This window comes from Galeopterus variegatus, unplaced genomic scaffold (genome assembly GCF_000696425.1).
Source record: "Galeopterus variegatus unplaced genomic scaffold, G_variegatus-3.0.2 Scaffold848, whole genome shotgun sequence".
NCBI classification, from domain to species: Eukaryota; Metazoa; Chordata; class Mammalia; order Dermoptera; family Cynocephalidae; genus Galeopterus; species Galeopterus variegatus.
The window spans coordinates 521,136-532,881 of record NW_007726959.1 but is presented as its reverse complement, the minus strand read 5'-3'; the positions used below and the strand labels follow the sequence as shown (position 1 = coordinate 532,881).

The 11,746-nt window shown below is 43.0% G+C and overlaps 1 protein-coding gene across 1 annotated transcript in view; it reads right to left on the bottom strand.

Annotated features, from left to right (window-relative positions):
• PCID2 (PCI domain containing 2) overlaps nt 1–11,746 on the bottom strand; it is a 30,421-nt gene that overhangs the window by 3,949 nt on the left and 14,726 nt on the right. The window contains 5 exon segments of the mRNA XM_008572931.1: nt 236–324; nt 3,800–3,903; nt 8,408–8,462; nt 9,433–9,474; nt 10,872–11,001. Coding sequence (XP_008571153.1) covers nt 236–324; nt 3,800–3,903; nt 8,408–8,462; nt 9,433–9,474; nt 10,872–11,001 — 420 coding nt within the window.

Genomic DNA, 11,746 nt, shown 5'->3' with positions numbered 1-11,746 from the left:
AGTTTCCCCCAGAGCTAGTAACTTAGTTCAGAGCAGGCTGTTTTAAATTAGACGACATCTGTACCGCATTTAGAACAGTGCCTTGCACTTAGTAGGTACTCAACAAATGTGAGCTATTAGGGTCATAAATATGGTTATGATCATTTCCCAAGCAATGCCAGGTGGCTAGCTAATAATTATAGAAATAATATGGTATCTCAGAAGACAGGGAGAAAGGAAATTTATAAAGTATTCAAACAGAAGCCTACCTTAAAGTAAATTTTAAATAACTGATTCACCAGAAACAGCATCCCCCACTTCTTAGAGTCCTCTATGCCAGCGCGACTACGGGAAAATAAGTTTAAGTTACATAGAAGGTAAAAACTTTATACATAAATTACCAAATAAACTGCCTAAACAAATTACTATCTTGAGATAAAATCCCACAGCTCAAGTCATACTCATCAAATAAAATAACACTGTGAAAAAAGATGTCTTATCTGATAGGTAAAATTGAAAAAAAAAAAGAGCAAGCCAGGAATTTTAATCCCAGTTACGCATTTGGGTAACATACTCCCTCCTCCACACCAGCTGAAAACTGCCTGGTTTACAGCAATGTTATATAAAAGCTGATTGTTATAAAGCATTTTTGAAAAATGGAAAGAGTATTTTCTTGTATCAGTACAACAAAATGAGTTAGTGAAATACATAGCGAGGATGAATCTCAAAAGGAGGAAGACGCAAACATACACCCTGTAGGAGCCCATGTACGCGAAGCTGCCAAACACAGGACTAATCCACGGTGAGAACACAAGAACAGCGGCGAAGCGCCGCAAGGCAAACTTCTAGGATGAAAAAGTGTCCTGCCTCCCTGCAGGGTCTGGGCCATGCAGGTGTGCACGCATCAAAAACCAGCAGACACACGGTTAGGACGTGTGTGCATCCCATCATATGTAGATTTTACCTCAAAAGACTAAAGAGAAAACTGAAGTATTTAGGGGAAAGTGTACCAATGTTTGTGATGAACTTTGAAACACATTTAACAAAGAAAAGAAGAAAGCAGAAATGGATCAATGGACAGATGGAAAGACACATGAATAGACACAACGGAGACAGTAGAGGCCAAGCATCCCTAATCCAAAAACATCCCAAACCTGAAACACCTCTGGTCCCCAGCACTTCAGATAAAGGACATGCCACCAGTATAGTCAAAAGTTAGTAGCAGAGGTGGTGGATACATAGATATTCAATGTAAAATCCCTCAACTTTGCTGAATGTTTAAAATTTTTCATGATAAGACACTGAGACAAAAGTCAGAGTTGAGGTGGCCACGTATATTCACTCTGCAGATGGCTCTCTACTGTAGAGCTTGCCGACGCTCTTTCTGGTGGTGCCAGAAAGAGAAAGGCCCAGTGGCACGTTGCCTAGGAATACTAAATCCAAGTGCAAGAAGTCAAGGCACAAAAAAATAGAAGTGCCCAGAACAGAAAACAAGCAGGCTGTTCACAAGCAGGGGAAAATGAAATCTCACCTGAAGATCAAAATGTGTCCACACAGACTCACAATAACGTGAAATACAATTTAATTCTAAAAATCAAAGCCTGCTTGATAACTGCCCAGTTAGCTGCTACAACCAGTTCATGTGATTTTACCACTAACTGGGAGCATGGCCTCAGGTGAGACACTATCTCTAGGTCTCACTTTCCTCACCTGTCCATGGGGACAAGTGCACAGACAAGCACCCTATGACTTATGGAAAGTGCTACATCTGTGGTGGCGCCCTCGCCGTCCGGCACAAGGAGGAACAGTCTCTTTTGGAGACAGGGGACCATCAGTCACTTGGGTTTGCTTCAGTAGTTCGGGTGTCCACCTAGGAGTAGGACTGCTGGATCACGCGGCTGCTGTGTGTCTCACTTTCTGAGGACTGCCGCAGCACGTGCATGCCGACCAGCAGCGCCCAGGGCCCCGGTCTCCCTGACTGTAGCCAGGCCGAGGGTGTGAAGCGGCAGCTCGCCTGCTCTGATGTAGCTTCCTTCTTGTCATGTGTATACAGGCCATTTGTGTATCTTCTTCGGAAGATTTCCAAATCTTTTGCCTATTTTTAAATTAGATTATTTGTCTTTTTTAATTGTTGAGTTGTGATAGTTCTTTATGTACTACACCCTTATGAGATGTATTATTTGCAAGTATTTTTTCCCATTCTACCATTGTTTTTTACTTTTTGATAGTACCCTTGGAAGCACAAACATTTTTCATTTTGATGAAGTGCAATTTCTGTTTTTCTTCAGTTGCCCGTGCTTTTGGTGCCATAGCTGAGAAACCACTGCCTGACCGAAGGAAACAAGGATCCCTGCTGTGCAGGAGCACACAACCAAACAAAATTCCAAGCATCCACTTAATAAACACTCACGCTGCTACAACGGGGCGGGCGGGGACACTGACGATGCCCTCGGGCGTGCTGCAGTCTAATGCATATTAAATACGTCACCAAATGTCACTTTGGCGAGCGCAATGAGGGAGAAGTCCAGCTTGCTACCAAAGTTTCCAAGAGCAGAGTCTACTCCACCTCGAGGCCTGGTGGCGAGAGGCTTTGCAGAAGCCGGAGACTTTGGAGTGAGCAGAGGTGGCGGGGCAGGGTCGGGAGCTTCTGGGCAAGGCACACAGGTTTGTGAAAAGCCTCAGTGGGAAAGTATCTGTGTGCACTAAGGCACTTTTGAAAGTCCAGCTCGGCTAGAACATTTTGAAGTGGGGCTGAGGTACAGGACAGAGTGCTGGAAACATGAAGCTGGTCTACATTCTGGGAACAGTTTTAAATCTGTTTATTTACATATGGAGAGCTTTGCTTATCTTTCTTTGCTTTACAATTTCTTAAAACTCGTAAATAAATGGGACCATATAATGGGTGAAGAGATAGAGTTTTAAGAGAAAAATGGAAACTCTGAAGTAGACTCACATGGAAAGTTGAGAAATAAAAAACAAATAGTGGCAAATAAGATCAGTCAACTTGAAAGCAGATCAATGCAAATTACCAAAAATGAGGGGAGAGAGAGAGAAAAGATTGGAAAACAAACAGGGCACCGGTGCCCTGTGGGATAATACTCGTTTTCTGACACACACACCATTGGACTTCAGGAAGCACAAGAGAAAGAATGGGGCCAAAAATTCTTTGAAAAAAGAATGTAAAAACTAAATTTTAAAAAATCAAATAAAAAACATCAACTTACAAATCCAAGCAGCTCAATGAACCCTAAACAGGAGAATTTTAAAGAAACAGTAACTAGGCACACCAGAGTCAAATTACTGAAAGCCAATGATACAGAGAAGGGAACAGCCAGAGGAGAAAGGCCCATCTGGGACGGAACGGTGGGGAGGACGACACCTGATTCTGCGGCCAGGAACAAAGGAGGCCAGACGGAATGACATATTTACATCTCCGCAAGGGAAAAACAGTCCAGCTGCCAAGTCTCCATCTAGCATAAGGAGTCTTAAAGAATGAAGATAAAATAGAGGTGGTTTCAGAAAAATGAAAGCTTAGAGAAAGCTCTTCAGTGGAAGGGAAACAGCACCCGATGGGAACATGGGTCTGCATGAAGGAGCTCCAGAAATGGTAAATATGCAGGTAAATGTAAAAGACTCTTTTTTCTCTTTTCAGATTTCCTTTACAAAGCAGTTGACTTTTTAAGGCAAAAGTAACAATGATTGCGGGGTTACAATATGCACAGAAGTAAAACATGTCCATAGTAAACAGAGGGCAGGCAGGAAGGGCTGCACTGTTGCAGGGGAGACCAAGTGCCTCGCAGATCTCCGTGCCCTTACTCACGTGTCGCTGGCACACACGCGGAAGCAGCTCATCAGCAGTTCAGCTGCTTTCTCCAACATGTCCCCAACTTTGCTCTTTCCTTTCTTTACCAACTGTTGATCTGCCTAATAAAACATAAAAACATTGGTTTTTTGGTGCTTTATTTTGGGTGGCTGGCTGGTACAGGCATTGAACTTGTGACCTAGGCATTATAAGGCTATGCTCTAACTGCTAATCAGCCAGCCAAAACATTGGTTTTTTAAAGCAAAGATAGGTGAAATTAAGTCAGAGTCCCAAAAGGTTCTGGAGAAATCATCTAGTGTATACTATAGTATTTTTTAAAATTTGGAAGTCTATACATTATCCCAATTCCTCCACAAATCAAATCTTTCTTTGACTAATTGAAGCTAATCAGTCACCAGTTTTTAAACCCTGCATTGTATGTGACACTGCGCTAGCTTTGCCTACCTCAGTCCCTGAACGTCACATCTCCTAGGAAGGACTAGTCAAAACCCTTGAAGCAAAAACTTTGAGCGGATAGTAAGTCATTACTAAGCCCAACTCTCTCCTTGTTCCAGAAGGACAGCCTTGGTTAGAGAAGAAGGAAGCTCTGTTTCTCCCACTCACTTCTCCATGAATGCATAGGGGCCCTCAACACACTTGCAGATGATCCTCATGGTCAAAACCACTTTCCTGATAGCACTAAGCCATTACCTGTCTCTCTTACTGTACTGACAGTTGCACCGATGGTGCAGACACAATGGTGGGTTGTGCACCAGAGCCCTCCAGTGGCACCGAACTACACTGGAAGTCGCTGTGTCCTCGACACCATGCATGTGCGATCAACAACAAACCAAAGAACCAGTGTCGCTGTTCAGTCCTTGATGGTACAGTAAACATCAGCTTCTTTATCTCCTGGTCCTTGAGCACACGTTTTTTCAGTATTCTTTGTGATGAGGTGGGAAGTGTGCATGATGCGTGCCTGCTGTGCACTGGTATGCAACGGTGTCTGAGGGACAGAACATGGCGACGGCATGCTTGGTGTGAGTAGCTGCTTTCCATAGGACAAACAGAGGACAGACAAGCATGGCCAGCAGGGCCTGGGTAGCTGGCAGACCACTCTCCAAAGTGAACCACACAAGCCTGTCACTTCAGGAAAACAATGGACAGCATTTGTTGACAAAGACATTTGTGCTTTCAAGCAAAAAATATAATTCTGGAAAACTTTTATCAACCACCATGGCAGCTTCCCATTACTTCAAGATGTTTCTGATGAGCTCCCTGAAGATATTAACAAATGTAGAGTTTTCTGTTTTTGGTTTCTTTAACGTAACGAAGTATGCATTTGGAACTGCTGCCTAACTTAGTGAGCCAAAATTTTCCAAATGGTCTGCTACGGTCTGAACATTTGTGTCTCCCATCCCCCAATTCATATGCTGAAATCCTAACCCCCAAGGTGATGTGTTAGGAGGTGGGACCTTTAGGAGTCGATTAGGTCATGAGGGCAGAGACCTCATGAATGGGATTAGTGCCCTTATAAAAGAGGCTCCAGAGCTGCCTCCCCACTACCCTCATGTGAAGATGCAGTGATACGGAGTGGTCTGTGAACCATGAAGCAGTCCTCACCAGACACCGAATCTGCCCGCACTTCCATCTTGGACATCCCAGCCTCCACAACCATGTGAAACAGATTTGTTGTTTATAAGCCATCCAGTTTATGGCATTTTGTTACAGCAGCCCGAACAGACTAAGACATGATGAAGGTATGTACTGTGGAATGATCAAACTGTGTCCCCCAAAGTTCACATATTAGAAGCTTAATTCCCACTGTAACTGCTGAGGGTGGGAAATACTATTATGGTAATTGAAAGGTGGGGCCTTGAAGAGGTGACTGGATTGGAGGACCATGCCAGAGTGAATGGATTAATAATGGTGGTCAGGGGTGTGGTTCTGAGGGCTTTAAAAGAGCATGTGAGGGTCTCTCTGTCTCTGCTCCATCATTTTCTGTCATGTGAGACCCTGCATTGCTGTAAAGCCACCACCAGAGAAGACCCTCACTGGATGTGTTCCCTGGACTGTGGACTTCACAGCTTCCGAAACTGTAAGCAATAAATTTTCTGTTTTTTTTTTAATAAAACACCCAGTTTCAGGTATTTACATTATAAGCAACAGAAATGAACTAATACAGTATGATATTACAAAATCATGCATGGATAAAATATCCATTAAAAGTGCATGACAGGGCTGGCCCATGGCTCACTTGGGAGAGTATGGTGCTGATAACACCAAGGTCACTGATTTGGATCCCTATATAGGGATGGCTGGTTAGCTCACTTGGGAGAGTGTGGAGTTGACAACACCAAGTCAAGGGTTAAGATCCCCTTACCGGTCAAATGAATAAATAAATAAATAAAAATAAAAAAATAAAAGTGCATGACAGGACAGCAGATTTTAATACAAAAATAGAGAAAGTTCACCATGACACTTCAAAGGTCACAATGTAATTAACCTTTAAAAAACTGACTCTTGGAGTTTTGGTGTAGTGTCAAGGAAGAATTATCTACAATGATCTGAAAAGGCTATTAAAATACTCCTCCCTTTTCCATCCACATCTGTGTGAGGCCAGAATGTCTTCAAATACTTCAAACCAAACAACATATTGCAACAGAGTGTGGAAGCAGATAAGAGAATCCAGATGGCTTCTGTTTAACTAGACATTAAAGAGATGAAAATATAAAATAATGCCTCTCTTAGTACATTTTGTTTGTTTGGGAAATACAGTTAACTTTCTATTTAAAAAGTCAGTTATGGGCCGGCCCAGTGGCGCACTGGAGATCGCGCCGCTTGGGAGTGCGGCGGCGCTCCCGCCGAGGGTTCGGATCCCATGTGGAGACCGGTTCCCGCTCACTGGCTGAGCGCGGTGTGGGCGCAACACCGAGGGTTGCGATCCTGTTGCCGGTCCCCAGTATGGGCGCGACACCGAGGGTTGCGATCCCGTTACCGGTCAGTAAAAAAGACAAAAAGGAAAAAAAAAGTCAGTTTTATTAACATGTAAAAGGTTTATTATTTTAAAATGAATAAATATTTTTAAAATTTCCCAGTTAAAATTTCTAACACAGTAAATATAAATACGCATAACAGAAATAAACGAAAGTTCTCTAGGTCCTCAGTTAACATATCTTTTAGTTCCACAATTTCTTCTTGACTCTTCCTTATGTCCTCCATTTCTTTGCTGAGATTTTCGATGTGTTCATTTGTTCAAGCACATGTTCAAAATTGCTCACTGAAGCATTTTTATGATGGCTGCTTTAAAATCCTTCTCAGACAATTCCAACATCTGTGTCATCTCAGAGTTGGTGTCTGTTAAATGTTTTTTTCTCATTCAAACTCTCAGAAAGTTGAGATGTTCCAGGTTCTTAGTCTGATCGGTGATTTTCAGTCATATCTTAGACATTTGTGGTATCATGTGACAAGACTTCAGAACTTCTCCATCTTGTGCCAGCAGGCCACTGAGTAGGGTGGGGGTCCAGGCCCCCAGGGCAGTCTTTGCTGACAGGCGGAAGGGACCTGCAGATTCTTTTGTTGAGTATGACATGGGGTGAGGCAGTTACTGTCTTGCTGGGCTATCTTCCCCACTGCCTGGTTTCCTTGGGGCTTTTTCATCTCTGCCTGTTGGTAATTCCAGACACCCAGTCCAGGACAGATGGGAGGCAAAAAGAAAACCCAGGGACTCACTGCATGTGACACCACGGGCCCCAGTCCGCTGCTTCTCTCCCCTCTCAGAGCCATGTTGGCTTTATAACTCCCAGGGTTTTAACTATTTGTAGCAGGAGGAAGAGGGAAAAAGGTCTCTACCACCTCTTTTCTGGAATCAGAAGTCATCAGTAATTTTTTAAACTATAAAGGGGTCCTAAGACCAAAAACTTGACAACTGATGTTCCGTAACTGGGGCTCATGCTGATCCCCAAGGGGAAGTCACCCATAAAATCCAACATCTCTAACCCTGACACCAGAAACACCCTTAGCTACTGCCTGAATGTACACTGAGCTACAACTCTTTATGACAGGAGTCAAACCACCTCTTAAGAGTGAAAGAGAATGCAGAATCGCTCATTCGCTACTGTTTCCCTTTTTTTTTTTTCCTTTTTGTCGTGTCCGGCAACGGATCGCAACCCTCAGTGTCACACCCGTACCGGACCGGGACCGGCCACGGGATCGCAACCCTCGGTGTTGCTCCCGCCCCTCGCTCAGCCAGTGAGTGGCCGGTCTGTATGTGGGATCCAAACCCTCGGCGGGAGCGCCACCATGTTTCCCAAGCGGTGCACTGTAGCAGTGCACCACCGGGCCGGCCCTGTTTCCCTTTTTTAAAAAAAACAACGCATGTCATAACTGGTTAACCACACACAAAAACATCTCCCTCTATACTGACAGTGGGGAAATCTGAGCAAATGTTTATTTAAATCTGTTTGTGCCAATCCAGAAAGAACAATCAGTCAAGCCATCTCCTGCTCTTGTGCTCCCTATACCAAATACACCCTCAATCCTTTTGGAAAGAATGACATGAAATCAAGCAACAGATAAGCACCAGGTTTTAATTTTAAAATAACAGTGATAGGAAATTAAACTTACGTTGTTGGCAAATACCCGAAGGTCAAGTGCTACTGCATACATGACAGGCAGAGCCCTACAGGACAAAAGCAAACATGTTTGAATAGGCTATGGGGTCCAAGAGCTCATCCTCAGATTTCAGAGGTGGGCAGAACACCAACAGCCAGGACTACTACCCAGCATGGGGTCCATACCCTTCCGAAAACTCAATGGCCTCTGCTTCTTCACCCCCCGCATCAAGGCAGACTGCAGCCCCAGGTTTCCGGGTCAACCTTGAGGCCACATGCTGAAGGGCTCCACACCCACTGCCCCCACCCTGTTCAGAGGCCCAGACACTGGTCCAGTTAGGGGTTCCCAGGGCACCACCTCCCTCTCCCTTCTCCACCACCATCCAAACAGCTCCACTATAAAAGACTTGGTTTGATAAGATTTCCCAAAAGAAACCAGAGTATGTAACACGCAAAATGTCATAAAACAACTTTTTATACATCTAACTAGCAATACTGGACTTCTTTTCATGTGTAAGACTAGTCTTCACTCAAAAAGGGAAAAGGTGGATTTTTTGTTTGTTTGTAAAAGGCCTTTGGTTATTTTAGTAGAAACAAATCCCAGAATCTATGTATAGTTTGTTGACAAAATCATAAATCATAAAATTAAGAATTAGTTGTTTGGTAAGGAATTTAAAATAATCCAATTATTACATATATCACACAAATGAACTGTACTTGGTCTGTCTCTTTTACCCAAAGTTTAAAACCAAAAGTAAATTCAAAATTGACAACTGAAGGAAAAAACAGTATTTAATAAATATTTGGGTGCAGGAAAGTGCTCAAATAAAAATTATACTTTATAGAGATATACTGCAAATAATCTGGCTGATCTGCCATCTAAGTTTACATAGACTGTTATAATTCCATTATCAACATACTAATGTTAAATATCCACATAGAGAGAAAAATACATATTTATTTAAAACAAATTTTACAAAGTTTTTGCTAAAAAAAATTGCCATTTGCTAATTTCTAGCTGTTTCTATTCATACTTACCAATTTTCTTCTTTGTGGGCCTGGAACGCCCTCAAGAATGATATACCATATTAAGGAACGTATCCCATACACAAATTCAAATAATGCTACACATGGTAAAAATAAAGAATAAGAAATAATCTAAATTTTAAGGAATGTAGCTCATCCTCTAGAAGATTATATGTCACAATAGTAGTAAGTTCTTGAAGGAAAAAAGGTATAAGCCCACATCACAAACATCTGTATACTATCAGATATAAGTATACTAAATATATTTACTTCATACACACTTTCTCCAAAATAAGAAAGACTTATTATTATAAGATTTTTAAAACCCAGCAATTTCAAACATTTTATTTAGTTTCTCTGAGCCCAGATGATCACAAGTTATACATGTAAGTGCCTTAGAATCTACAGTATAAAGTTTATTTTATCAACTATAGAATTCTTTAATTCCAAAAAGACTTACTAGTTAGTAGCTTGCTTTCTTCTGGGTATATTTTTAAAAGATAGTTAAAAATAAAAAAAGCAAACTAAAATCTAGAGATACATACAAATATTTAGAGTACTCTTTGATTGGGCCTTAACTATGAAATATCATTTAAACGACTTAAGAAACTGACTGAAGGTCTTTAGTGACCAAAACTAAATGACAGTGTGTGTGCAAGCCCACCCCTGTCCATCCATGCCTGAATTCTGGACTTAACCAAGCAGACTTAACCCATCCCTGTAACTACACTTAATGCCTTAAAGACAACAAAATATTATTCCTTTCAAAGGAATTAAATAAAATCCTTCCTCTTAACCAGTTTCTTCCTTAGTATATTAGTAACTGACTGAGTCTTTTTTTTTTTTCCTTTTTGTCTTTTTTACTGACTGGTAACGGGATCACAACCCTCAGTGTCGCGCCCGTACCGGGGACCGGCAACAGGATCGCAACCCTCGGTGTTGCGCCCGCACCTCACTCAGCCAGTGAGCGGGAACCGGTCTCCACATGGGATCTGAACCCTTGGCAGGAGCACCGCCGCACTCCCAAGCGGCGCACTCTCCAGTGCGCCACCAGGCTGGCCCTGACTGAGTCTTAAGATCCATGCTAGGGCCGACCCCATGGCTCACTCGGCTGAGTGCGGCGCTGGGAGCGCAGCGGCGTTGGGAGCGCCGAGGCCGAGGGTTCAGATCCTATATAGGGATGGCCAGTGCGCTCACTGGCTAAGCATGGTGCTGGCCACACCAAGCCAAGGGTTACGATCCCCTTACCGGTCACATACACACACAAAAAGATCCATGCTAAACTGAAGTACCCAAGTGAAATAGCTAACATGAGTTTCTCTTCCAAAATATTTTAATTCCTTCCCAATTGCAGGTGTGAACAACTGGCCCAATGTATGAAGATCTTGGACCCCAAATTGTCCACTCTATCTGCTATACGCTGGACAGCTACCACAAACAACAAAGGATACTGAACTATCACGGTCTGGCACTTGTAGGCCTCTATGAAATCATGGTTTCCCACTGCGTAAGTGCACCTGGAAAAAAAACGTGGGAGGGTGAGAATCATGGCATCTGAAAGTATATTTACACAATAAAAACCTAGATGCTGGCTCTATGGACCACAAAGCTCACTTCCGTCACAAACATCCTAGTTCTCAACTGGTCCTGGACAAAAGCTTGTGCTCCTTCTTGGCAGGTAACAAAAGGTTGAAGGAAGAAACACACAAATGACTATTTGAACCAAAACTGGCTGCTTGAAGATGAAATCCCATGTTAAGCTCCGAGACCATTCAAATCCTGGAAAAATATAGTTCCAGCAGGTTTCATGAGTAACAGGTACTGATAACACGGTGTGGCTCTTCCACTCTATCCGTGGCCGACAGTGGTGTGGGTCAGTTCCTCACCACACAGCCAGGGATAGCAGGGACCTCACACCGGAGGGGCACGGAGGCACCCCAGCTCTTCCAAGACCCACAGGGTTTGCAGGGCTTCCTGTGCACAAACTACAACTCGCCCCTGCTCCACAGCCTGCTCAGAACCAGCAGACACCCAGGCAAGATGCCATCACCTCCCACACGGCTTCAGCACCCCAAGTTCTGCCCAGGCTGGTGCTTCAGGGTAAAAAAGAGTAGATGCGAAGCGTCCATAGAAAGCAGTGTTGTGTCTGCTTTGCTTGAGTCCAGTTTCTTTCCCAGTAAGGCAAAAAGGTTAAAAAACAAACTTATGTCCATGAAAAAAGCAAGTCAATTGTTTGGTTCCACACCCTATTAAACAAATAAAAGACCACTAGCCAGTCAATATGATAAATATTAAATGACTTTTTTTATAATACCACATAATAAAC